The 26,150-nt window shown below is 49.0% G+C and overlaps 11 protein-coding genes across 11 annotated transcripts in view; 7 read left to right on the top strand and 4 right to left on the bottom strand.

Annotated features, from left to right (window-relative positions):
- Positions 1 to 211: 211 nt before the first annotated feature.
- On the bottom strand, positions 212 to 1,925 carry MCYG_08121 (26S proteasome non-ATPase regulatory subunit 12; the record flags this gene model as incomplete). Its single annotated transcript, XM_002842992.1, has 5 exons — positions 212 to 817; positions 877 to 1,365; positions 1,428 to 1,664; positions 1,725 to 1,781; positions 1,839 to 1,925. The coding sequence occupies 5 exons, from the start codon at positions 1,923 to 1,925 to the stop codon at positions 212 to 214; spliced, it is 1,476 nt and encodes a 491-aa protein (XP_002843038.1).
- Positions 1,926 to 2,728: 803 nt separating this feature from the next.
- Positions 2,729 to 4,490, top strand: MCYG_08120 (uroporphyrin methyltransferase; the record flags this gene model as incomplete). The annotated part of the gene is made up of 2 exons (XM_002842991.1): positions 2,729 to 3,050; positions 3,112 to 4,490. The coding sequence occupies 2 exons, from the start codon at positions 2,729 to 2,731 to the stop codon at positions 4,488 to 4,490; spliced, it is 1,701 nt and encodes a 566-aa protein (XP_002843037.1).
- Positions 4,491 to 4,908: 418 nt separating this feature from the next.
- Positions 4,909 to 5,520, top strand: MCYG_08119 (conserved hypothetical protein; the record flags this gene model as incomplete). The annotated part of the gene is made up of 4 exons (XM_002842990.1): positions 4,909 to 4,958; positions 5,041 to 5,122; positions 5,246 to 5,453; positions 5,483 to 5,520. 4 exons carry the CDS (start codon positions 4,909 to 4,911, stop codon positions 5,518 to 5,520), a joined length of 378 nt encoding a protein of 125 aa, XP_002843036.1.
- Positions 5,521 to 5,966: 446 nt separating this feature from the next.
- MCYG_08118 (deoxyribose-phosphate aldolase 1) lies at positions 5,967 to 6,932 on the top strand (the record flags this gene model as incomplete). The annotated part of the gene is made up of 2 exons (XM_002842989.1): positions 5,967 to 6,780; positions 6,877 to 6,932. The coding sequence occupies 2 exons, from the start codon at positions 5,967 to 5,969 to the stop codon at positions 6,930 to 6,932; spliced, it is 870 nt and encodes a 289-aa protein (XP_002843035.1).
- Positions 6,933 to 7,197: 265 nt separating this feature from the next.
- MCYG_08117 (uncharacterized protein) lies at positions 7,198 to 7,842 on the bottom strand (the record flags this gene model as incomplete). The annotated part of the gene is made up of 1 exon (XM_002842988.1): positions 7,198 to 7,842. One exon carries the CDS (start codon positions 7,840 to 7,842, stop codon positions 7,198 to 7,200), a length of 645 nt encoding a protein of 214 aa, XP_002843034.1.
- A 701-nt stretch (positions 7,843 to 8,543) lies between these two features.
- Positions 8,544 to 9,277, top strand: MCYG_08116 (uncharacterized protein; the record flags this gene model as incomplete). Its single annotated transcript, XM_002842987.1, has 4 exons — positions 8,544 to 8,691; positions 8,732 to 8,877; positions 8,983 to 9,169; positions 9,252 to 9,277. The coding sequence occupies 4 exons, from the start codon at positions 8,544 to 8,546 to the stop codon at positions 9,275 to 9,277; spliced, it is 507 nt and encodes a 168-aa protein (XP_002843033.1).
- A 118-nt stretch (positions 9,278 to 9,395) lies between these two features.
- Positions 9,396 to 11,156, bottom strand: MCYG_08115 (WD repeat protein; the record flags this gene model as incomplete). Its single annotated transcript, XM_002842986.1, has 2 exons — positions 9,396 to 10,757; positions 10,815 to 11,156. The coding sequence occupies 2 exons, from the start codon at positions 11,154 to 11,156 to the stop codon at positions 9,396 to 9,398; spliced, it is 1,704 nt and encodes a 567-aa protein (XP_002843032.1).
- A 452-nt stretch (positions 11,157 to 11,608) lies between these two features.
- On the top strand, positions 11,609 to 12,841 carry MCYG_08114 (lipoyl synthase; the record flags this gene model as incomplete). The annotated part of the gene is made up of 1 exon (XM_002842985.1): positions 11,609 to 12,841. The coding sequence occupies one exon, from the start codon at positions 11,609 to 11,611 to the stop codon at positions 12,839 to 12,841; it is 1,233 nt and encodes a 410-aa protein (XP_002843031.1).
- An 83-nt stretch (positions 12,842 to 12,924) lies between these two features.
- Positions 12,925 to 14,481, bottom strand: MCYG_08113 (phosphoserine phosphatase; the record flags this gene model as incomplete). Its single annotated transcript, XM_002842984.1, has 3 exons — positions 12,925 to 13,296; positions 13,397 to 13,654; positions 13,759 to 14,481. 3 exons carry the CDS (start codon positions 14,479 to 14,481, stop codon positions 12,925 to 12,927), a joined length of 1,353 nt encoding a protein of 450 aa, XP_002843030.1.
- A 1,177-nt stretch (positions 14,482 to 15,658) lies between these two features.
- On the top strand, positions 15,659 to 17,103 carry MCYG_08112 (phosphoadenosine phosphosulfate reductase; the record flags this gene model as incomplete). The annotated part of the gene is made up of 2 exons (XM_002842983.1): positions 15,659 to 16,313; positions 16,370 to 17,103. 2 exons carry the CDS (start codon positions 15,881 to 15,883, stop codon positions 17,101 to 17,103), a joined length of 1,167 nt encoding a protein of 388 aa, XP_002843029.1.
- Positions 17,104 to 24,853: 7,750 nt separating this feature from the next.
- The window catches only part of MCYG_08111 (sulfate adenylyltransferase), a gene marked incomplete at both ends in the record, with an annotated part of 1,984 nt that continues 687 nt past the window's right edge, over positions 24,854 to 26,150 (top strand). Inside the window, 4 exons of the mRNA XM_002842982.1 lie at positions 24,854 to 25,050; positions 25,110 to 25,292; positions 25,349 to 25,494; positions 25,553 to 26,147. Of these exons, the coding sequence (XP_002843028.1) occupies positions 24,854 to 25,050; positions 25,110 to 25,292; positions 25,349 to 25,494; positions 25,553 to 26,147 (1,121 nt within the window). The remainder of the gene's footprint in view (positions 25,051 to 25,109; positions 25,293 to 25,348; positions 25,495 to 25,552; positions 26,148 to 26,150) is intronic.

The raw sequence follows: 26,150 nt of genomic DNA, 5'->3' as shown, positions 1-26,150 counted from the left end.
CGTTATGAGACCTTTGTGCTTAGATGTATACATGATAACGGACCAACTTAGAACAGAATAGATCATTGGTAATTCTACTAATTACCCTTCTATCTACAAAACAAGAATGGGTTTTGACATATCATGTAGAAAGTACCATCGGGCAAAGGCGACTGTCTATAGGCGTATTATTTGTTGCACACGTCAATGTGTTCTGTTAACAAGATATTTATCAACGTGCCTTTGGTCTTCTTGCACCCTTGGATGGAAGAATTCGAGCCATCATTTCCTCCTTGGTAATCAAATGATCGATCCTCTCTAGCAACCCAAGCAAACTCTTCATGTTGCTGCTCCATTCATTCAGAACATCATCCGCATCGCGTGGCTTGGCAAAGTTGACAAGTCTGGCAGGGCGGTCAATCTTAGCGTAGATCGTCTTCGATGTAACGAGGTCACTGATGTATTTCTCAGTTTCCTCCTCGTCCAGATCGAGGAGCTCAGTGAGCCGGCCCATCTCGATGCGAGTGTAGTATTTGGCAACGACTCGAACATTGTGTTCGATAACACGCTTTCGGAGATCTTGCCAGCGTTGGTATGGCTTGTCGTCGGCCGTGTGGTTGGTGGAAGCATCGAACACATCGGTGCTGCAGAGATGGGGGCCAAATTGTTCGGCAACCATAGGCCAGCGCATTAATTCGTTCATTGTAAAGAGTTTGACCAGGCGAGCTTCCACAGGAACAAGGGAGTTCCGTGTATCAGTCTGGATACGGTGCAAGAGATCTGATTGCTCGTTGTCAAACGGCGAGAGGATAGCATAGTATATGACTCGTTGAAGTACCTATAGCGCTAAATTAGTTTTTTCCTTGGACAATATAAAAAAGTATGGAACTAACTTACCGCCCGCAGTTGGTCGGGGTTTTCTTCAACAGACTCAGTGTCGAGAACTTGTCTGTAATGCTTGCAAACTTCAAGGTACTTGCTCTCGTGGCTTGCAAGGATAATCTGCTGTTCATAATACAAAAGTTTCAGATCTGTGACATCCTCTGGCTTCTCAACTGGTGGATCATCGGGGCTGCGTTTCTTTTCCTTCTCCTCAGCCTCTTTATTATCTTTTTCGATTTGCTCTGGAGTTCTCTTAGGTTTCCGGGCAAAGAACTTGGTGGTGATCTTGCGGCTGAGGATGTTGGCCTGTGTCCAGTCCTTCTTTTTAATGCAAAGCGCAACCTGTTCGAGGATGAATTCCGTCTTCTCTCTTCGGGCCATCGAGCCAAAGGTCTCAACCTGTAGCTCACAAAGAATGTCCGCAGCAGCATTGATATCTCCTTGGCTCTTCTTAATATTGGACAAAGCGCGAGTTACTCGCGCCCTCTCAACTTCAACAAAAATCTACCAAATGCCTTGTCAGCAAATCCTTCTCAGAGAACAATATCGAAAAGGTCCTTGCCAACCTTTCCCTCTGTAACTGTTCTTAATGTCTCGATCAAGGACAGCTTAACCTCCAGACTTGGTGTCTGGTCCAAGTACTCCATCACCACCTGAACCATCTTTGTTATCGCTTGTTTGAGCTGGCCATGCTTCTTCGAGAGAGCAATGACTTGCTCGTTCAGAACTTCCCAATCGCCCGCATTTTTGCAGATGGTAACGATGCCGACCAGCAGTCTCGATGTGGAAGGGAGATCAGATGCCTTGATTTTCTTTAGTTAATCCTTGAACTTTGTATAGTATGAGATATAAAGATCCAGTACCTGTCGTGCTTGTTTCTCTAGCAGTAGGAGCTTCTCGACTGCGCCTTGCAAGTTTGTCTATCAATGTAATTCATTAGTAACCAGGCCAGCTGGCATATGGAGCATACAGCATACCTTGGCAAGCGCTTCGGCCTCGGGAATCTGCTGGTCTACATCCTTCGTAAAGTCCTTGTCAGGCTTGAATAGCGTGCCATCCGACATGATGGATATCTCGTTGACCTGATATCTTCACAGCTGAACTGTTTAAGGGAGTGACAAGACTTGAAGCGAAGAGATCGAAGAAGGAATGTCGCCTCTCGTCGGGGCTGAATATCAGGTAACCGGTCGTGGTTGTTGGAAGAGCTCCTCGTTTGCTTTGGCTTCCAGCTTCGCCTTTCTCAGCAATCAAACCAAACATGGTGTTTAAGTCTTGGCGTTGATGATATAATCACAGCGGCAAAAGAGTATTAGTAATATTAAGCGTACAGACGCGCGATTATCATTGCCCACTTCCGGAAATAATCACGCAATCGAGCTGGAAGATAAATGAAAAAGTACGAGAGAAGAACTTATATAAGGCCGAAGCATCCAGAGCATCTCAGATATTTGGGCATCTGCAGGCCTGAAGCCTTTTGTGGGTTGTTATATCTATCTTCCTCTCCTGATACAGTCTCCCTGACACCCCTGCATAAGTTGTGGATAAGTTTGTCGACATATAGATCGTGGTACTGATATTCGAACATTTGGACACAAATCCGGGAGAGAGTATTATTCCGAACTTCAATTACAAGAGCCAATACCATTTACTACCTTGCTTTATGAACTCGTTAGCAAAACATAACCCATTCATCAGTCTCTTTATTGGGCCTTGCCCCTGGTTGCAACTCTCTTGCCTGTTGGTCTCGTCAGTTACACTGTTCAAATTATCGAGATACATATTCCGAGACCTGCTTCCGATCACTATTCAGCTTGAAATTAACATCCCTAGGTGGGAGGACCTCGCTCCGTTTTAAAGGGTGGCGAGGATGAATTCGCCCATTGGCTGCGGGAGGCGAATTCCACTCCTGACTGCGATAGATTCAAGATCCCATATCCATTTGATCGTTGGGTCTAATCCGTTGGCCGCAGCACGTTCAAGCAAGTGTCTCGATGCAGGGGCAATTCCTATTCTTATTTCTCCTCCCGGAAACAAGCTTCCATCGACTCTTTCTGATAGAGTTGAAGCTGGGCAAGTCCAATGGATTCAGCGGGATTTCCAGGATAGTGACCTCTCCACGTTAGGTCGAGAAGAGGTAGGGCGTGTGGTTGATGCCGTGTTTGTGACATTGGAAAAGACAGACCCCCTAAGTAAATATTTTCCTCTATATGACCAAGTTCATGCTTAGAGTGCTAATCCGAAGCTATATAGCTCAGCATATATCAGAGATATGCCGGCGGCTGCGGATACCTGTAAACGTGTTGGATGCACCTGAGCTTTGCTCCTTCACTTTGCTCTCGACGTATTCAGATGGGCCACTGCATATTGGGGTTTCAACATCGAGTAAAAGTGGCTCATTAGCTTCCCGAATAAGGCGAGAAATTGCCTCATTCCTTCCATCTGGTCTTGGAGCTGCTGTTGACAATCTTGGTGTCCTAAAGAAACGCATCTGGGCAGAGGATGCCATCGATGAAGAGGTAGATAGGGATAATTTTGAGGAAGACTCTGACGATTCGACGGGACAAAAACACACATTTAACGCGTTAGTAGTCGGCAATGAAACAGCCATATCGAAGACGAGGAGGATACGCTGGCTTTCACAGATATGTGAATATTGGCCTCTTCGCCAACTTGCCAGTGTAACCTTGCCTGATGTAGAGAAGGTTCTGGAGGCATATGAGGCGCAAAAGCGTCCGATCACTAACGGCAACGGTGCGAGTCTATCGTCGAGAAGGGGAAAAATTATACTGGCAGGCTCAGGGCCGGGACATCCTGATCTGTTAACACGCGCAACATACCATGCAATCAAGACGGCTGACCTTATACTGTCCGACAAACTCGTGCCAGCAGCCGTTCTCGATCTCATCCCGAGGAGGACAGAGGTCCATATCGCACGAAAGTTTCCGGGTAACGCAGACAAGGCCCAAGAGGAGCTGTTGGAACTGGCATCAGAAGGGTTATCTGCAGGTAGAACCGTCCTGCGGCTCAAACAGGGGGACCCGTATCTCTACGGACGGGGGGCCGAGGAATTTTACTTTTTCCGAGGGAAGGGTTATGAGCCCATAGTTCTCCCAGGAATAACAAGTGCTCTGAGTGCACCTTTGTTTGCCGATATACCACCCACCCACAGAGGAGTGGCAGACCAAGTTCTGATATGCACTGGAACAGGGCGTCACGGAGTAGCTCCCTCCCCACCGAGTCATATACCTACCCAGACGGTGGTATTCCTCATGGCATTGCACCGACTGCCATCATTGATCGAATCCATGACAGCTTATTCCAGCGACGACAAAGGGGATACAGCGTCGTTTAGGCATCTGTGGCCCAAGGATACGCCATGTGCAGTGGTAGAAAGGGCCTCTTGCGCTGACCAAAGGGTGATAAGGTCAACATTGGAACATGTCTGTCTGGCCGTCCAAGAAGAAGGTTCAAGGCCACCGGGTCTCCTGGTAGTAGGCAAAAGCTGCGAGGTCCTCCATCAACTGGATGAAAAGTGGACTATCGAGGATGGGTTCAAGGCATTGGACAGTCTGAATGATGACCTGAGTCTTGACACTATTGTGGCATTGGGAGGAATCCATGATGGATAATCGCGCCCATAATGGGCTTTTATTGGGTTATCGGGTTAAATATTCGTCGGTCTTCTGCATTACATGTAAAAAATCATCCTCAGCGTGTACATATTTCGGGATATTCGTTCGATACAATCTTTGACCGTTTGAAAGTCAAAAGTGAACAGAAGTAACGTGACTTAAGCTTATATAATATATTACTAATATGGGTGCCTAGACCGCTAGAAACCTAAATCGACTTCTTGCGGCGCATCAAAAGCTCGCAACTTTTTGATTCTCGCCAGAGATCGACGAGATAACTAATTTGATCCAGCAGCTTCATTCATCCAGGAAGGCGTGTACACGGCATCTCCGCGACTTCGTCCCGCTCATATCAAAGTAGCAAGCGGAAGCGGTTGGAAGAAAGTGCAGAAGTCCCAGAGACTGGTGTACCAATATGTCTTTATTCAATAGGCCATACGTGTCTGACGGCCACATACTAGAGAGGTAGAGACACCCTTTGATAAGTCATTTCCTGATCATGCCAATGAAAAGTAAATGTGATAGCTGACTGTTGCCATCGATCTAGTCCACCGCTCTCAGCAAAGGCGCGCCGCTTTCTTCATGCGGTATACATGTTCTTGGGTCTTTACTTTGTCAGCCTATTCTCGGTATGTGGTCTCACCGCCCATCCACTCTGACCGCAAGTCCATGGGTCGATGGTTCACTTTTGGTCCTTCAAGTTTCATATGCCGGTAGATTTAAAACATGGCAATCGCTAAAACGTCTATTAGTTTACCCCTTATGCTGCGGCTGAGGCCTCTCAGTTTAATATCAAGAATCCCGCAAACCGTGATCCTAGATATAGGAATGGCCGGGGTGTAGGCAGAGGTGGAGGAGGCGGGAACAATCACGACAGGAGAGGTGGAGGTGGAGGTGGAGGTGGCCCTTCGAAACGAATTGGGAGGGTGGACGACGTCCGTGGTCCAGAATGCAGTAGTTGTCAGTGATTGACATATATTGGTAGACAGGTGGATTTAGGACACCTAAAAACAAGAACGAGCCATGAATTGAAGTTATATGCCTGGTATATATAAAGTTGCTCCGGATTAAAAGGCAGCTAACGGCTGAGTTTTTACCCCTTGAGCCCAACAAAAGATGCACAACGTAACCACCACGGAAAACACCTGTCCGGTGTCTCCTCTCATACAATATAGCAGCAGTGATAGAACAGCAAGAAGAAGAAAGAAATAAGGAATATCTTGATAGCATCGGCGATTGCGAAGGCAAAACGTCGGCGGCTTAAACAACCTCAAGAAGCTTATCGCAAGCCTGACAGGTCACGTGATAAGCCTCTCGAGGGGCGTACAAACCCAAAATAAAGGTGGGGGAAATTTCCCTTCCTCTTTCCCAGCAACTTTCTTTCTTCACTACTCCCAACACCTCCCTAACTACACCCATCCACACAAGCCACCAATTGATCTAGCTACTACTCCAGACTCATAGCCATCCAGGATGGCTGAACCGTCCAAAGAAGCGGTGGAGTTGATGGAGCTGATATCACGAACAAACCCGGAATGGAGAGCCCTTGTACACCGTGCAAAGTCTAACGTCTCAGGCCCCATAGACGTCTCTCTTTACCCTAAGCCTACGCCTACCGACATTGCCAAAGCAATGGACCATACCCTTCTTGCTCCATCTGCTACCCAGGATCAAATTGATGCATTGTGTGCCGAGGCCAAGCAATACGGCTTCGCCGCAGTCTGTGTTAGACTTGAATGGGTTTCACGCGCAGTCGAAAACCTACAGGGGACGGGTATCAAAGTGGCATGCGTCATTGGATTCCACGAGGGCACCCATCCCATCCCAGAGATGATTGCGGAGACGAGGACTGCTCTGGAGAAGGGTGCTACCGAGCTTGATATGGTGATCAACTACCCTTTCCTCAAGTCTGGACGTTATAGCGACGCCTTCCAGTCCGTTATAATGATCAGGACCGCCACCAAGGAGAGACGGCCGGAGATTAAACTCAAGGTCATCCTGGAAACGTCACAGCTTAGCAGGGATGAGATAATTGCCGGATGCGTTCTGTCCTGTGCAGCTAGCGTAGACTTCGTCAAGACCAGTACCGGTTTCAACGGTGCCGGTGCAAATGTCGAAACCGTTGCTCTGATGCGTGCGGTCGTGGAATCATGCTCAAAGGGCGCGGTCGGAATCAAAGCCAGCGGTGGAATTAGAACTGCTGAAGATTGCGTTAAGATGATCCAAGCTGGAGCGACCAGGATCGGGGCCAGCGCCGGTGTGAATATCATCAAGGAGGCTCAGGGTGGTGCGAATGGGGAAACTGATTCTACAAAAGTCGACGGCTACTAATGGGGTAGCAAAGGGCTCCGCTCGTTTACTTCTTTCTTTTATCATTATTTAGGGCAAATTACAGGACGGACAGGTGCTTGGCTGGCCAAGCAACTAGGAGGGGTTTAAGCGGAATCTTCGAAAACAATTTGGTCTTCTAGCCTCCCAAGGCTCATTCTATCCTTGTGTATCCTTCAACAAATGAGGGGAAATGTTACTTACATTAAGGAAATAGAGTGGAATAAATCCAAAAACAAAGCGGTAATATCAATCGCACAAGGGAGATCTTGTAATGATGAAATGACAAGAAAAACAGTAAAAATGGTAAAGAGTAGAGTTCTTCTAAAGGAATATCCAAGGTAATATTATTTAATCATGAAGAGTGTCCCAGTGTCTATAACCCAGTATCACTCATCTCTAGATCCCCTGTTGGGTTAAAGATGTAGTATTCGCTATCCAGGGTGGCTGGTCGGGGTGACATAGGTTGGCTTGATTCGGCGTCAGTGTCTGAACGCGAAAAGAGCGAGCCTGTGTCGTTTGCCAAAGTAGTTTCCAGGATGCCTGGAGTAGTTGGCCGATCAGGGTAGTCTATTTCCTCCGGCTGTGGGTCCCAGTCATCCCACAAGGCCTCGAGGCTCGAAATGATCTCTAAATAAGACTCTTGTGAGGAGGAGCTCTGAGATGAGGTACTGGAGGAAAAATATAGCGGGGGATGTGAAGGATAGTCCATAATCCAGGTCATATTTTCCGGCGTATCTGGCTCTAAGTCCTCCTCGGCCCCTTCGTATGGCAAAGGGTGTTCAAAATTAGGAGCATCTGACATCTCAGCGCGTTCTGTGGGCGGGTGTCCTTCATGGGCTGCTTCTTCTGGTACGAGTGCAGAAGTAAAGCCTAGCAGCCAGACAGCAATATCCAAGAGTATCTGGACGATGAACATTTTCACTGTATGGTGTATATAGGCACCCTTTGTAGCAATAATTTCGTACGCTATGAGAAGTGCAGAGTTCTGTATGGTGACTTCGTTGGTAGGTCTGCTCATATTTTCCTCGAGGGCGGATTGATTTATACCTAGATGGCAGATCCCGACGGTAGAGGTTTGTATCCGTCTTTCATAAATTCTTTCTCTCTACCCCTCTTGATATAGGGCAAGAGTATAGGAATATTCCAATAAGGGGTACCTTGATATGGACTCCGAAATAGCTGATCTCCAGGTTTATAGACGTTATTTATAGCGCTGGTACGTCTTTATCCTTGATAAGTGTGTATAATAAACCGATATGTAACTTGGAACGGTGTAGATTTTGATAAAGTTGATAACTCGGTATGGTGTGTAAAGGAAGAGGACCTAAGAAGCCCACTTCTCGATTCCTGAGGAGCTATATATGACTCCTCATTAATGTATTGAGTGAAGCTCCATCTTGCTTAGTCGTTGATCTGATATTTTTCTAGTCAAAGACAAGATAGTCCTGCCAACGCTGTGAGTAAATGGCATATCTTCAACAGGCAGGCAGTGAGACACCTAACAGGAGTCCAGAAGATGAGGGGGATCATCAGAGTTAGCAACCTGGATATGATATGGCTGTAAGTAATATCCTATGGGGTATTTATGCAAGACAATAACATTCCCTTCTTCTCTCTAGGAGACATATCTTCAGAAACCTCCTGCTGAAGCCAAAAAGAAGGAGAAAACCACCTCCAAAGAAGGCTATTGTGAAAAGGAAGACACCACCAATACCTATAATGGACATCTGTGTCGGGCTTTCCCCAGGTATTCCATATATTGCAACCGTTGCTGCAATCCTTGGATTCCCCTGGCATCGACTCCCTGTGTTGTTGGTGAGAAGACGCAGGCTTTTTGTATACAAAGTAGGGTTTCCCCATCACGTGTGTCTTTTACCCCTTTTCTAACTAACAATGCCTGTGACTAGACTGTGATGAAGTTAATGAGAAGGGAGATCAAAATCATTCACATTGGTTGTCGATGGTTATAGCTCTACATTACATCTGTGAGGCTAGCAATCTATTCACAGGATGGTGTCCGGATAAAGATGTTTTGGGAGCCTTGAATTACATAGTAAGAAACATGGTACGGACTTTTGTTTTAACAAGTGAAGTAAATATCTAACCCATATCCGAGGCCACAGGATCGAATCATGGCCCATATTGGATGTGCTCATAGAGAATTAAGGTGATGATGTGTCTAAGATACGGCTTGGGTTTTGGTGCAAATATGAGGTTGGGACAAACTGCAACTTGTCGAAGCGTCCTACCACAACGTAGAACAGTCACCGTAACGAACTTCTACAATACTTCAATAGCTATCGAGTATGCCATGGAAGGGAACCGGAAAGTCCGTATCCTGAGAGGTTTGTTCCTGATATTAATGCATCATCTATTTCTGAGTACTTAGACAAAATCAGATAATTAACATCTCATGACATATTTTAGATATTGACGGCTCAGAAATCGAATGAAAATCGACGGAAAGGTTGGTATTGTTTACCCATTAGTTTTGTACTTACTCCAACTCCGTCTACGAGACCCTCTTTGCAAATAAATGCTAATTCATACAAAGAACTCTGGGGGTCTGGTTTAGTCATACATTTCATCGTCGCTTGAACCTAGCCCTGATCCTTCCTCGGGCTCCATGTCCCTCATCAGCCTATCCCCGTTCTGCCCCTTTTTCTCCGCTTCAAACCAAGCTTCCCGCCTCCTCCGATTACGGTCCTGGATCTTCGATCGAGTTTCAGCTCGTCGATCGTCAGCCGCCTGCTGTTCATCGAGTAACTCACTATTCAGGTCTGCTAATTGGTTATTGCAGTCGCGCAATTTTATAATCTCTGCAACGTCTAATTGATGAGTAGCTTTTTGTATAGAGAGTTGCTTTTTCAAAGATTTTATTTCTGCTTCCAGTGATTCCAGCTGGGCCCTGTTGTCCGGTTGAGGAGAAGTTTCCACATGAGTGGCGGAGACTTTACTATTGGTAGGGGTATATTCGGATGGAGAATAAAGGTCGAGGAGACTTTCAGATATCAGTGAAGTGGGAAAGGTTGGGTGGGACAAGGCAGCTGAGAATTCTTTCAATATGGACGAAGGAACGCCTGGTTCGGTATATGACGTATCTAAATGCACGTTGACATGATAGGCAGCTGGGACTGCATCTGACGACTGAGCCATGCCGTGGTCGAGTCTCGGTTTAACAATTTGGTGTATGGCGATCCTGCTTGCTTTCTGAGCTAAGCCTTCGGGTTCAAGCATATGCAGGTTAGTGACAGGAGAGTTTAGGTTTGCGATTGACGCTGCATATCTCGCTCGGCCGACATCCCAAGACGCGATGGCGCCGCTCCTGTGACCCGTCAAAAGGCTTGTTCCATCGTACGACAGTGTCAAGCAAAGGGTAGCACCTAACTCAGAAGATGGGGGTAGCCATTTATCATCCACTGGTAGCTGGCTGGGTGTGGTTTGATGGTCTGTATCGTGAAGAATGTGTTGTACGGATGGAGTTTTGAAAAAATCAACCAACTGAACACTGCCATCCTCGTAGCCCACATAAAATGCACGGTCTGCAGGGTCGACTGTGAGACATAGTGGGTGCGAGGGGAGTAGGTAGGTATGTAGGATTTTCCCTGTTCGGTATTCCCAGACAATTGCCGTTCCATCCTGAGAAGTTGATATAGCAATATTCGACCGGTTTATGCTGTGTCCCACTGCAATGCTGGTGATTGCGGTTGTGTGGTTGGAGATGGTTCTTATTGGAGAATGAGAGTACGATGCCGATAGGCTCTGATCCGCAGACGATGGCTTGGAGAAGGATATGAGATCCGGTAGAGACCAGACATGTACACTGGAATCCTCTGAGCCGGATAGGATAAAGTTATTGGTCGGATCAACGACAAGGGATGTGATAGGTTGTAGGTGGGTTGCAGGCGTCATTACTTGTCTTCCGGTGCATATCTTGCCCATAAATTAGCAACAATGTATATACTAGGATTCAACTGGACAGCTACATACCTCCCAGAGTATCAGCTTCCCCCCCTCGGTCCCCAGAACAAGTATCCCCTCCCCCGCGAGAGCAATACTTCGTATTCTCTCTGGAAATGGCACAGTAGCTTCATGGTTGTTCCTCTCTCTGCTATACACATGCACAACAGCCTTTCCTGACTGCGCCGCAAAAATATGCCCTTTATTCACGGCCAAACAATTGGGTTCTAAAGTGCTTTTCTTAAACCCTAGCTGGATGGACGGGTTTGGCCTGAACTCGTGCACGCAGATACCGACATCTTTGAGAGCGGAGGAGGTTGAGTGCGTGGAATTTGATGTCAGCAACGATGCGACAAACGATTCGGACAGCATCAGGAGGAGGAGATGGGGTTATATCGGCGTGGAGAGCCCGGTGTAGAGTAGTTGTTCCGTTCTCACGGATAGCTTTTTTTTCTTTTGCTTGGAAATTTTATGCTTCAATCGGAGAAACTCAGGTCCGCTGATAAGATCAGATCTAGATCTTATCAATCAGTTCTTCGCAACTTTTTTTCAACCTCCTTCTTTTCTTCCAACGACAAAGCTAGAGAAGGAGACAAGGTTGATACTTGTATACCTTCGAATATAACAGTAAAACATATCTTTATTGAGCTATCAACCTTTTCCGGGGCTTCCTCCGGTTCCTGGCCCTGTTATTCGAGAAACATTCAATGGAAAATATATAATCCGCCAATCAGAACCACTCCATTTCAACTTCCCGTCTCCGATTTTTCTTTTCCCGAACATACTGATATATACAACGCCAACAACATAGCACAGATATCATTATGGCATCGACTACAGTTTGTTCTGCAGCCCGCATACGCGTGGCTAGCTCTCAAGTACTCAGGTCCATAGCAAACACCAGGACATACGCAACCACCAGCCCAGAGTCGAGCATTCCGGAGACAAAGCCAACTGCCAAAAGAACCCCAACAACATTCAAAGACAAGCTGAACAAGGGTCCCTCGTTCTCTGACTTTATAGGCGGTGCAACTGAACCTCCTCTCTCACCTGACGAAGCTTACGCCCTCAAAACCGCCCTCGTCGGACCAGCCGGCAAAAAGAAAGAAATAACACGTCTTCCGTCATGGCTGAAGACACCAATTCCAGACTCTTCGTCTTATAAAAAGATAAAGAACGATCTCAGAGGGCTAAACCTGCACACGGTCTGCGAGGAAGCTCGATGTCCCAACATCTCTGAATGTTGGGGCGGGGGCTCAAAGGCCGCAGCGACTGCTACCATCATGTTGATGGGTGACACATGTACTCGAGGATGCCGATTCTGCAGTGTGAAGACTTCCCGCACCCCTCCACCTCTTGACCCGCATGAACCGGAGAACACTGCTGAAGCCCTATCGAGATGGGGGCTCGGCTACGTCGTTCTCACTGCTGTGGATAGGGATGATCTCGTGGATGGGGGAGCGAGGCATTTTGCCGAGACGGTACGACGAATCAAAGGCAAGGCGCCGAATATTCTTGTCGAGTGCCTGACGGGTGATTTCTCTGGTGATATGGAGATGGTGTCTCTCATGGCGGAGTCGGGAATGGATGTGTTTGCGCACAACGTCGAGACAGTCGAGGCTCTGACGCCGTTTGTGCGTGACAGGCGGGCGAGTTTTCAGCAATCGCTTTCTGTTCTGCGGGGGGCCAAGGCAGCAAACCCAGAGCTGATTACGAAGACGAGTCTGATGCTGGGGCTGGGAGAGACAAAGGAGCAAGTTTTAGATGCGCTGAAGCAGCTGCGTGCTTCGCAGGTTGATGTGGTTACTTTTGGACAGTACATGAGACCTACGAAGCGACATATGGCTGTGCACGAATACGTGAGGCCTGATGTGTTCGACATGTGGAAGGAGAAGGCGATGGAGATGGGTTTCCTATACTGTGCCAGCGGACCATTGGTGAGAAGTAGTTACAAGGCCGGAGAGGCGTTCATCGAGAACGTACTGAAGAAGAGAGCCAAGGAGAGAATCGGCGGCGCAGTGGAAGACAGCGTGAAGGGAAAGGACGTTCTCTTGTAAGAATGTTCGGAGAGAGTGTGTATAATAAAGCTTTGATATATACATTTTTGGCATGTACGTTTTGGATATCAACAGAAATTTTTTTACGAGGACCGCTCCGTTATGGTCAATCCCTTCATCGACAGTTCGTCAACGGGAGAGCTCACGATCAACGTGCTAGCCTCCTCTTCGCTCAAACCGAGAAGATACAAGATATCCAAGAGAGACTCTCCGTTCAGTTTTGTCGGCGCTTCCAACTGCACCATGCTCTTTGCTCGCCATGCGACTCCCAACCCCGCCTCCTTTAGCATAAGCAGGTCGTTAGCACCGTCACCTACCGCTAGTGTTTGAGAAATATCTATGCCGTTCTTTGCGGCAAGCGCGCGAAGCAGCGAGCGTTTCTGCTTAGCGTCTACGATTGGATGGTCCGGCGAGAGGGTGCCAGTGAGTGTCTGAGTGGTTTCATCGATTACGAGCTGGACATTAATTAGCAAAACATGCAGGTACCGATGCAAGTTTATGTTTGGTGAAAAAACAAAAGGGGGAAAAACAACGTGAGAAGAGCGGGTGATGTACATGATTTGCAACAGCATAGTCCAAGCCCAGTTGATCGGCGAGGAAGTCAGCGAGTGGCTGAAATCCACCACTGAGAACGGCGGTTTTGTATCCGAGTTTCTTGAGCGCGGTGCAGAGCTCTAGCGCTCCCGGCGAGATAGTGATAACGGACTTTACCCGGTCAAACACGTCTGCGGGCGTTCCCTTGAGCAGGGCCACTCTAGCCTTGAGAGAAGCCTCAAAGTCGAGCTCGCCGTTCATAGCACGGGCCGTTATTTCCTAGTGACGATTAGCCTGTATTTATAGGCAGGTATAAAATATATATTATAGGAATAGGCACAAAAGAAGGGTTAAGCTGCCGGCCCCTATCAGGAGAGACGTACGGAGACCTCCTTCTCGACACCGGTGACCCTGGCGATCTCGTCGATGACCTCTTGCTGGATGAGGGTGCTGTCCATGTCGAAGACTGCGAGACGCTTGTAGCGCCTCCAGACGCTCTCCATCTGCAGGACGACCTCGACGTTCCACGCCCGCTCAAACCGCCAGATGCTCTCATGCTTGCGCAGCTCATCAAAGGAGAGATAGTCACCATTCGGGGGCGGAGTGATGGTGACCTCGACCACGCGCGGGCTGTCCTGCCTGTCGAGACATCTGTGGGAGCTGGACATGCGCCTGTACGGGTGCGAGAGGCCCTCGACGGTCTGAATGAAGCTGGTCAGACAGAGCTGGGAGACATGACAGCCGTACAGGGCATCGAGAGGCAGCGAGGGAGCGGCCGGCTCGAGCGGATCAACTGCCCTGGGCAGATCAGCCGAAGAGGAGCTGTTGTGGTGGGAGGCAGATGGACCGGCATAGAAGATGGTTGCAACCAATTTGGGCGTATCTGCAGGCAGAGCGGCAAGAGCATCACCGAAGAGCGAGTGTACTATGCCACTCTCCTTGACCTTGGGATCTTCCAGGGTCCCCGAGATGGAGGCGCCAAGCTCCGGCTGGTAGGAGGGCGGGGAGGCTGCAGGTTTGTACTGCTGGTGATCGTGGATGAACGAGTACGAGAGGGAGCCATGGCGGAGACTGGGGCGGGTGCCACGAGGAGCTCTCTCTGACATCCTTTTCCCTATCTTTTTTTTGCCTCGAATGTCTATCTATATCTCTCGCTCGGGCTCGATATATGGGAAAGGGGTCGTTCGGGGCAAAGGACTAAAAGAGGCAGCGGACAGCGATCAATGTTGCAGGTTCAAGTTCCAAGCTGAGAGAGCCCCCAACTAGCCGCAAAACATGCAACAAGGCAAGCGTTCGCCTGTTTCGCCTGGGATATCCGTATCTGCAGTGTCAGGTCTGTCGCAAAACATGAAGCCATCGCAAAGAAGGACATGAAAAAGAGAAGAGAGAGAAAAAAAAAGAAAAAAAAAAGGAAAAAAAAAAAAAGAAAATACCGAAGGAGGTGATCGGCTTAGGTAAGTGATCGATTATGTAAGTGAATCCTTTCTTACCTAAGCTATGTGTTATAACTCTATCATGTGACCCATCTAACTTTGAGCCTCGGCCAACGCCGGTGAGAAGTGGCAGAAAAAGAAAGAAAAAGAAAAAAATAACGAACGACAACGACATGGATGAGAGAAGACGCAGAAAGACGCAGAAGAAGAAACAGAAGAAACACCCAGCAAGGAGAAGAAGATGGCAGACATGGATGGACGTTACAGGACCGTCGTTAGCCCAACACGAGCGCCACTATGGCCAATATGGGGCCTTTTGACACTTGCTCTGCCCTCTGCCTGCACTGCTTCGACACTGCTAGCACTCCCGGATCCTTCGTGGCTGATGTACCTTTCAGCCGTGGACCTTTGACCGGTCAACCACAAACCACGAACCACGAACCACATTTTCTATGAATAGCAGTTCTATCTCTGGCTGACTCAGGATCCTTTTTGCAAATTAAGAAAAAACGAACCTCCAGAAAAAAGCAACGACGGGAAAAACTGCCCTGGTCTAGCGCTGAAGTCTCTTATGTGGATTGCGTGATATGCAGCAGGCATGATCCCATCCGCCCCCTGGACCCGGAAACACAAGGAGAACGACGAAGCTCTTTGCAAAAATGAAGATGCAAAAGAGAGCCCACGGCGAGCCGATGGTCCTTCATCTTGTCCCGCAAAAAGAAAGAAGACAGAGCGAGTGAGAGAGAGTGACAGAAAGAGACAGGCTAGGGTATGGGGACTTGACTAGGTTTCGTCTCCCCTTCGTTTCGTCACTTTCGAACTTCCGCTTCGTATCAAAAACCAGAGCCTTCGACTATATAGGACGGGTCTTCTCCTCCATCTGGATCCTACTTTTTCTCTCTCTTCTCTCTCCATCATCAACGACCAGCAAAAGCAGCTTTAACGACCAGACCAAGACACTCTCCTCTCTCTCGACTTCTTCTTGATCATTATATCCCTTCAGCAACAGCTAGTCTGGCTGATCTCGTTTGCTTTCATACCTACACTACTATACACATACCAATTCATCACCATGCCTGCTTCAGTCCACTCCAACGAGCCCGTTGACGAGATCGTCGTCACCAAGGTTGTCGAGGGCTTCTCTGCCCCCGTCCAGGAGCCAGTCGCTGCTCCAGTTGACGCTCCCGCCGCTGTCGTTGACGGCCCGGTCGAGGTCACCGTTGTCGAGACGGCTCCGGTTGTCGAGACTGCTCCAGCCACCGTCGAGGAGGTCAACGATGTTGCTGCTGAGCCGGTCTCAGCTCCGGTCGTCTCTGCTGACGAGATCTTCGAGAAGCCAACCGCCCCAGCTCCAGTTGAGGATGCAAAGGAGAAGGAACTCGAGTCTGGATACGCCAGCGGCTCCGGATCTGCCGTTGCCAACGAAGAACCCATCCCGGAGCTCATCTTCACCAAGCAGCACCTTCAATTCCTCAACCAGAGACTCCAGTTCCTCGAGCCACAGGGTATGTATCATCTTAACTGTATGAAAATTAGAGAGATTATACTAACGTTTATATAGACATCCTCAAGTGGTGTGTGACTTCTCTGCCTGGTCTGTTCCAGTCGACCTCTTTCGGTCTCACTGGCCTCGTCATCCTGGACATGCTCTCCAAGCTTGACATCCCCCGCCACCAGCAGGTAGACCTCATCTTCTTCGACACCCTGCACCACTTCCAGGAGACCATCGATCTCCGTGACGGTATCCAAAAGGACTACCCCCACCTCAACCTCCACATCTACGGTCCGGCGGGCTGCTCCAACGCTGCCGAGTTTGCCGCCAAGCACGGCGAGAAGCTCTGGGAGACCAACGACGAGCTCTACGACTGGCTGGCCAAGGTTGAGCCTGCTCAGCGCGCCTACCGCGAGCTCGGTGTCACCGCCATGCTCACCGGGCGCCGCCGCAGCCAGGGCGCTAAGCGCGGAAACATGAACATCATCGAGGTCGACGAGGCCGGTCTCATCAAGATCAACCCCCTGGCCAACTGGACCTTCGAGCAGGTCAAGGAATACGTCAACCGCCGCAACCTCCGATACAACGCCCTTCTCGACCGGGGCTACAAGTCCGTCGGTGACTGGCACTCCACCCAGCCCGTTGCCCAGGGTGAGGACGAGCGTTCCGGCCGATGGAAGGGCCAGGCCAAGACCGAGTGCGGCATCCACAACCCCCGATCCAAGTACGCCCAGTTCCTCATGGAACAGGAGCGAAAGAAGCAGGAGGAGGTCATCAACCAGGCCCTCCACATCTCCGTCTAATCCTGTTTCTTTCTCTTTTCCTTTTTGACGCTACTTCATTCTTGCATATTATTCACTTCATGTTCATATTCCCCCATTCGTCTCTTTACATCTACGATACACTGTGTTTTGGCGTTAAAGATTTCTGTGATTTTTTTTTCCTTCCTTTTTCTCGGTGTTTCCTTCGCCTGTCTGGAATCGGCGATGCTTCTTACATATTTTATTACCACCTACATACTTAGAATGTTCCTTAATCCTCCAATGGAAAAGCATTATAAAATAAACTCATCTTGCACAGACTTGTAAAACAGATTCCTAAATGAGGAAAAGGTGAAAATTTTAATATATTACAAACCACTGACAAACTGGTTTCATCTCTGTGCTTTTTCTTCTACAACTATTCCGCCTTGAGGCTGATTGATGCCGTCGTTGCCGTTGAGCAGTGACACAGAGCTTCCTACAAGCCTTCTGCGGACGATCAATCAAGCATTCCTCGTTGTACAGATCAGCATCGCAGACGTTCTACAGGAAGTTCTTCTGTCTATCTTTTATGAGTATATGAGGATGACTCGAGCTGAAGGATGCCATCCCCTGTATCCCTGTTGTATAGTCCATCCTTTATACGCACCTCTGAAATTATCCCACACGTCGGGCAGCAAGTGACAGCTGAACGAAATGAAATATGATATGAGATGTTCCAGACGTCAAATTAGTAATTATAAGCAATGCTATTAAATGTTTACCTGTATACATATAGAGAATGTTTCGTATATCACAGTCACAGTCGACCTGCGCCATGCAGGCCTTCGTCTTTTTTACTTTATTAATCCTATTCGACTCTTCCCAAGGCTCCAGTCCAAGTTCGATTGGCCGTGTCTCACACATGGGATCTTTTTATATTTCCCATTGCTGATCGGGGGCGAATAGGGGGCTCTGCAAATAAACCACCAGCAAAGGCGAAAAAGAAAACATTAGAGGATGAAGAGAAGAAGAAGAAAAAAAGAAGAGAAGCTCTGACTCTTGACAGACTCATCGATCGACGTAGCTAAAGAGCGAGGAACAGACTTGGTGCTGCGTGTCTTTCTTGTATACGGACGAGGCGAAGCCCGTCGTCTTCTTGTCTATAGCATCTTCGTCTATATACAGATTCCTCCTGCAACGTAACATGGGCGAAGGCGAACGACTCGTATCGCAGTTCATCCACGAATCCGAACTCGCAAAAAGAAAAGATTAAGATATTAAAATAGCATCAAGAGACGTTGCGGATGTAACCCATTCTTCTTCTCTGTCTTTTTCGTTCTCGCCCTGCTGATGCTGATGCTGCTTCTTCTCCATCGGTCAAAACGCTCGTTGCAGTCAACAGACGTCGAGAACCACCAGCACCCACGTCTGCCTCGTATCTGGACAGTCCAGTAGACGAGGATCGTGCTATCGTGCCTGATGCGCCCAGAGCTTGGCCCTGCTGTTCAAATTTCACAGGTTCTTCTATACTTTTTTTTGCAGTTCACTCGGCATCCCTTGTGGACCGCATTCTTCGGCCTCCCTCTGGAGAGATGGACAAGACACCCCAGCTGAGCGAAGGACGGACCGACAGATGGACTGGCTGCCTGGCTGGGCAGATGCTTAGCCTGCATGTTCGCTTGGTATTTCCATTTGGCCTGGCAATGATTCCATCGGGCGTTTGGCATGGGTAACTCTTATCAGGGTGGCAGTCCATAGTGGATGTCGAGATATCATGTCAAGGACACTGTTCGTCTGGGCATTCCTTCCTGCACCCCGCGTCAGCCAGGGGAGAAGAAGGAGAATCAAGATGGAGATGGAACATGGAGCCTCGACGGGCAGACGGGCTTGCCAGGCTTGACAGGCCTTGACGTATGGAGCCGATGAGGTTTCAACCCATTCTCCATTCTCACGATCCCCACTGACGAGGAACCAAGGTCCAAGACGAGGGAGAAGAGACAAGAGACGGTTCGTTTCATGTGGAGGAGCTCGATATATCGACACGAACTAATCTTCGTAATCCTCCCTGGCAGGATTTCGCCTGGTGGATATCAAGCTTCTTCGACTTCCTGTACGGACAACCTCCTCAAGGGGCCCTTCTTTCGCAAACCTCGACCTAGGCCACCCGTCTATAATACGAACCCAACCGACTAGGGGAATAAAGTATTTGACGTCGGGCTATGCTGGCTATGCTGCCAGGCCTGTCTCTTGTGGCAATGCTTAGTCTCGGATGATCGTCCATCTATCTGCATAACCTTGATGAACCTGCATGGATCTCCTCTGGCTCTCTAACCTGTCTCTCTATCATCTCGTGGCCCCAATACACTAGCAAGACCACGCCTGTCCTGGGTTCCCTTAACCCATGATCCATGTCCTATATTCCATTACCCTGGGCCCATTCTCTCTCGCCCCTACAGAGCAACCAGCCCAACATCGAAACAAGCGAAACACGAACCCATCTTTCCTTTCGAACATTTCCAGAAGGTCTTACCTTGTCTCTCTCTCTCTCTTCACTGAAGATCACTGATGCACCAACCCTTGGAGCGTGCGGAGATTAGCACTTCCTTGTGGTCTCCTGTTGATCTCCATATCTGACACTTAACCTCTTCTTCTGCTCGTTGGAATACATATACACAGTATATATGAAGTATACCGACATCTAACGGGACGGGGCCTGATATGTTTCGTCGTGTATAGGGGGATGTGCCAGATACCGGGAGTGTCTTTGCCTCCCGTGGGGTTTCTCTGTCCTCCCGTGGTTCATCTAAGTATAACAGCATAATCTCCCAAACACCCGCTCATACCGTATTCCCCCAGAGACTCCGTATCCTTCCTGTCCCGTATATGGCATGCCGACCAAAGCTGCAGTCCGATCCCATGCTCTCACACACGAACCCTGATGGTCATCCTCAACAGGCCAGAGGAAGCATCTTACTATGTAATTTGCTTCACGAACTCACTCCAGGTTCGACCGGGTCTGCTGGCCCACTCAACCTGCAAAAATAATAACCCACAGTCCATCAAATATTTCAACTCTGTTTTTTACTCTCTTTTATACTCTTGGAGATTATTTTATCTGATGAGCGTTGACCTTCTCTATGAAGTTAGAAGTCTTGCCGCTTACTCACGGTTTTTGACACTTTCTTCTCGCTCTAACATGCATTCCACCAGGGATTAGGGGGTCTGCCATGTCGACTTTATTTTACATATCTGGTTTATGCAACTGCGACGTTGGCTTGCCTTATCGGCGTGTTCGTTATCAGAGTTCTCGCCGTTATCAAGGGTTGACCGGCTCGAGCATGAAGGTGAAGCGAGATAATGGGGGCGATAGAAGCCATGATTATATGCAAGGACAGGCGACAAGACGTGGCGAGGGTGGTAATAATGGGCGGATGATATACCATGACATATCATCATCTCAGCAAGACTCCCTTGTCTCTGTCTCTTCCTGTCTGCCCTCGTTGTCTCTCGTCCATCTACCTCTTCAGGGTATCTTCGGAGAATCTCCTGCCCTTGCCATTGCCAACGGCTATCCACACCCCCATAAAAAGAACATCTCTGGACATGGAACGCTTCCCACTTAGCATGAAACCTGAGGCTGATTGATCGCCAGCCAAGATCACCCCCCATTTTTGGCCATCTTGCTCTCAAACTTCGGGTCCGTCTTAAACAGTTATAGTATGCTATAACAAGCTATCCATCTTTGCTCTCCACAAAAGCTATCCATCGAGCTTACGGGGCTGTCTCACGGACCATGCCTTTGCCTCTTTCCCACGATTTCCATATGTCTTCTGCTGGCTCTTGACCAGTTTCTTGTTGATGACGCTTCAACCAGAGATTACGGGCGTCCCGGGTATAGAAAAGCAAATTGAACATCAACTTCCAAACCCTAGAGGGCCTTGGCGTCTATATCAACCCCCAGGGTTCCCCAGGTTCATGTCAGGTTCAGTCAAGTTCAATACTTTAGTCTGGTTCAGGTTCAGGCCTAGCAAACCTTTTGCACTTCTGTGCCGGCCGCCACGCCGCTACGATGCTTCAGCGCTCCGTTCATACATATATCATGAAATATGCACCTAAGACTAATATACTTAGACCCCCCCAAGGGTAAAAACACACAGAGAGATAATATATAACCCTGCCCCTGACCCGGCCACTCCTTGCTTGGCTCGGTTCACCAGTTCTCGTGATATCCGACAGATATGATCGACTTCATGCCCGAACACACGCCCTTCCCCCCATCCCCCTCTTATCGATCACGGATTACCCTTGTTGCAGAGCCCATGATGAGCCCCAGATGATCATCGAAGCTTACTATATCCGAATGCTTCGGCGATTGTTCGATTGTCTTCGAAAGATGTTCCATGTCAGCTGCAGGGAGGTGATGGGTATCTGCACGTTCTAATATTTGATACATATAATCGCATATTGCAGAGTATATGCCTGATTAGTATATATGCATATATGTATATATATACACATGCGAGGCCATGCGCGTTCCTTGCTGATATGACAGCATATGACATAGCGTGGCGTTATAACATGGTAACGGTTGAAAACTCCGACATTAGATGTACGGATGCAGCGTCTGTTGATCGATCTGCTCGGACCGGAGCCGGAGATCTCGAGTTTTATCTAATATTGATATCTACCAAATATTACGTACTGTAGTTTTGTACTCGATATGTAGATTTATTATCCAAGTATACGTATTTTGTACTTGATAGATTTTGATATCTAAAGATGGAGTACTATGTATATAGCTACTTATGTTAGCCGGTCTACATTATAGAGCGTCCTTCTGAGATACTGGCCTGGCTCACCATCTACCTAAATAAGACTTCACCAAGAGATCTGGCTCCAGTATCAGATCTCATGCCAGATCTCCGTATACGACAGCCTTAATTGCAAAGCAACAGTACAGCCACACGCACATCTGCCCAAAGGACTGAAGAGCATTCCCCCATCCGGCCACCGCCCGATCCATCGATAATAGACTATTTCCTCGAGTTCCACTCGTCACCGTCGATTCTGTAGGAAGAGCAGAAAAGAAAAACAGCGGTGCCTGGAGCTGAGAGCCGGGAGAGGCTGAGCAGGGCTGAGGATACGTAACCCAGCCTGCCGTCGACGTCCCGGAACCAGTCAAAATGCGAATCAATAAGCGGATGCAACAACTTCCCCGGCCTGTCACCGGTGCTGCAAATAGCTCTGGATCATGTCTGGTCTTTTTCTTCTCCTTTTTTACAAAGAGAGGAATCCGAGCTGCTAGACTCTGCGATGCATCTTGTCGCTAAAATGGCCGTATCTGGTAAATGGTGACGAAGGCTGATACGTGGTTTTTTCTTCTCTTATCGACGTTGCAACTCCTTCGGGTGTCACTCATCCTCGACTTGGTCTCGCATTTCGAAACGGTTCGTTGGTGTTGTTGTCTCTGTTGTCTGCCGTCTGCCGTCTGTCGTTGTCTGTCGTCTGAATAAACATCACACCGCAAATTGATCCTTTACGATCCACGAGAACTGCCGACTTCAAGGACAATCCAGAAGATCTCTTGACATCATCCCTCTGAAGGCGTTCAGGCCTTTCTATCGGCATCCACCTGGGAGGCAAAACGAAGCGAGCAAAGTCAGCTAACCGCCGGGTCGCGTTAACTTAGCTGCTCACCGCAACATCTCCCATCAACTCACCAGCTCAAGTCAATGTCGACCGTTCGATCTTGATACCTGGTATAGGGTGTCATTCGAACATGGCTTCATGTCTCAATTGGTCTCTGAAGATTCATACAGCTTCGAAGCTGGATTGCGGGGTTTGGTGGGCTGTTTCTTCCGCGCAGTTGGAGCCATTCCGGCTGCCTGAGATGCCTCTGCGGTGAAAGCTGCACACCGACAGTGATATTCTGGACGATGCTCAACCTCCTAGCAGGGGAAACTCGCCTCTCATCGACGTCAATGGCGCAGAGTAGATCGAGTTGACTGCTTCGACTGCCCCAGAGGAGCTCATCTGATGATGTAAGATTGTCTACATGTGTGGAGATATAGTGGGCTTGTCTCGATACGATACGCAAATCGAGGGCCCTCCTCCCCCTGTCTATAGGAGGGCATCGTATCGATCTGTGTCGGCTTACGAGGGAGAGCCTGTACATAGTAGATAAGCCAAGGACCAGCTTGCAGAGCACGGTAGACCCGTATGAAACACGAGCTCTAATGTGCTCTTCAACAGGGGACTACCCGTTTTGCAACTGCTCGTATACGGGGGGAGTGTTGCAAAGCCTCCATGATAACAAAGAGGCCATTAATAGATCTTGAACAGACCAGCTTGAATCAGGCCAATGAGGGTGCAACTGGTATACGGAGTCCGGACTACGAAGCGAGAATGCATCTCCTCTGGAAGCTCTTTAACGTTTCTGCATGTAACAGGCGGATCCCGAATGTCAACCAGTTCATCCGAGAATGATTTACACGACCTTGTTGCACTCCCGACCGCCACTGGTTCGCATCAAAAGCAATGACAGGAGAGCAAGGGGAAAGAAAAAGCAAATACAAGAAGGATGTGCAAAAAGAAAAGAAAAAAGAAAAGAAGAAACGACGAGGATCTCGCCGTGTTCCACGATCCGGGCCGAGTACAGCCAGTGAACTCGAACAGAACAGGACCCTTACACGGAAACTACGGAGCTCGACGAAAATAATACCGATGGCCTTGCAATGAAATCGCCAGAGTTATAGCGCAGATGAAACGCAAATTAATCTTATAGCCTACCTTGGTTTATACATATGTATCCACCAGAGCAGAACGCGCATCGCCAACCCTTGAACCGAAACAAGCAGTAAAAAGTGTATCAGCTATATGCTACGAACAAGAAATAGGATGTCGGCCCGATGAATTGCCAGACAAGAAGGGCAGAGAGGGACAGTCAAGCCGCCGTTGAGCGAGGAGAGGAACAGGGCTGGGTGCATGAGCTAGTTTGTGGTGAGGGGGGTGCGGAAAAGAGATATGCATGGATATCTGAATAATCAAAGAGGCTCGAATACGATCCAGAACCAGAGGTTTTGAAACCGATGTACCCCCCCCTGGAAGGACAGGCTTGTTGACACTTGAGGCTGCCACTCTGATACCGCAGTCGCTGCACCTGGTTCCCGATCGGGATCAATCACCCCCTCGACGCTCCAGCGGAGCAGCCAACAAGGTGAAGCAGAAGAGTTGGAGTGAGATATTTTGCTGCTATGGTGGGAGTAAAATCTCCGCGCTGACGCTGACAATTTGATACTGAAAAGCCCGAGAGACCCCGTGAGCACGATAGAACGAGCAGTCGGTGAGCATGAAACGGCAGAAAGACCGCGCGCCAAGGCCTGGCAGAGCACGCCATCCGTGGCTGACCTAAGGGCGGGCCTGCTCGTTTTATCGGGGAGGGCGTTTGTCTTGACGTCAGGGCGAGACCAGAAAGTACCCGATACTTCCGCTTTGGGCCATATATGGTTGGGAGATGAAGTATCAGATACATGGTGGATCGCCCATGGGTCCCGGCTACCAGCGTTTTACATTTCTGGACTCCCTTTGGCATCTCCGGCTTGCCCTCTCTCTCCTCTCTGGTGCATCTCGCTGGCCTTTTCGACCTCTCAGTCTTCATAAATACGGCCTCCTCCTCCGCCTTTTTCTTCCAAATCCTCTCTTCTTCTCTGCATCGCCTCCTCCTTCAGCAATCGACCTCATCTTACTCTCTCCACTCCTCCCGCTTTCATTCCCTTTCCAAAAAGAAACCATCTAATCTAATCCCTTCATCATGTCTAACCCTCCTCATGGTGGTGTCCTCAAGGACCTCTTCGCCAGAGACCTCCCCCGTCACGATGAGCTCGTTGCTGAAGCCGAGACCCTCCCTGCCATCACCCTTACTGAGCGTCAGATCTGTGATCTCGAGCTCATCCTCAACGGTGGCTTCTCTCCCCTGGAGGGCTTCATGAACGAGAAGGACTACGATGGGTAGGTGGCATTCCGGGCCATAGACTTTCAGGACACAGTTACTGACCAATTCCATGTAGTGTCTGCGCTGAGTCCCGCCTCGTTGATGGAAACCTCTTCCCCATGCCAATCAACCTCGATGTCACCAAGGAGGCCATCGAGGAGAAGGGTATCAAGCCTGGTGCTCGTATCACCCTCCGTGATTTCCGTGACGAGAACAACATTGCCATCATCACCGTCGAGGATGTCTACAGGCCAGACAAGTACGTTAATTTCCCGTCCGTCGTCCTATTGACATCCCTGCTAACCCCTGCAACAGGAAGAAGGAAGGTGAGCTCGTCTTCGGTGGAGACCCAGAGCACCCTGCCATCGTCTACCTCCAAAACACCACCAAGGAGTTCTACGTTGGTGGAAAGCTCGAGGCCGTCAACAAGCTCAACCACTACGACTATGTCGGTCTTCGATGTAAGCGAACCTGTTTCTCTCTCTCTCTTTGAGTAATAGAGAGCTAACAATAGAATAGTCACCCCTGCTGAGCTCCGTGCTCACTTCGACAAGCTTGGCTGGACCAAGGTTGTTGCTTTCCAGACCCGTAACCCCATGCACAGAGCTCACCGTGAATTGACTGTTCGCGCTGCTCGTGCCCGTCAGGCCAACGTTCTCATCCACCCAACTGTTGGTCTCACCAAGCCTGGTGACATTGATCACTTCACCCGTGTCCGTGTCTACGAGGCTCTTCTCCCCCGTTACCCCAACGGTATGGCCGCTCTCGGTCTCTTGCCCCTTGCCATGAGAATGGGTGGTCCCCGTGAGGCTCTTTGGCACGCTATCATCCGTAAGAACCACGGATGCACTCACTTCATCGTCGGCCGTGACCACGCTGGTCCAGGAAAGAACTCTGCCGGTCAGGAGATGTACGGCCCATACGACGCCCAGCACCTCGTTGAGAAGTACCGTGATGAGCTCGGTATCGAGGTTGTCGAATTCCAGATGCTCACCTACCTCCCCGACACCGATGAGTACCGCCCACACGACCAGGTTCCAGAGGGTGTCAAGACCCTCAACATCTCCGGAACTGAGCTCCGCAAGCGTCTCCGCACCGGTGCCAGCATTCCCGAGTG

This window comes from Microsporum canis, genomic scaffold (assembly GCF_000151145.1).
Source record: "Microsporum canis CBS 113480 supercont1.8 genomic scaffold, whole genome shotgun sequence".
Lineage (NCBI taxonomy): Eukaryota > Fungi > Ascomycota > Eurotiomycetes > Onygenales > Arthrodermataceae > Microsporum > Microsporum canis.
The sequence above is the reverse complement of the archived record's forward strand: the minus strand, read 5'-3'. Positions and strand labels throughout refer to the sequence as shown.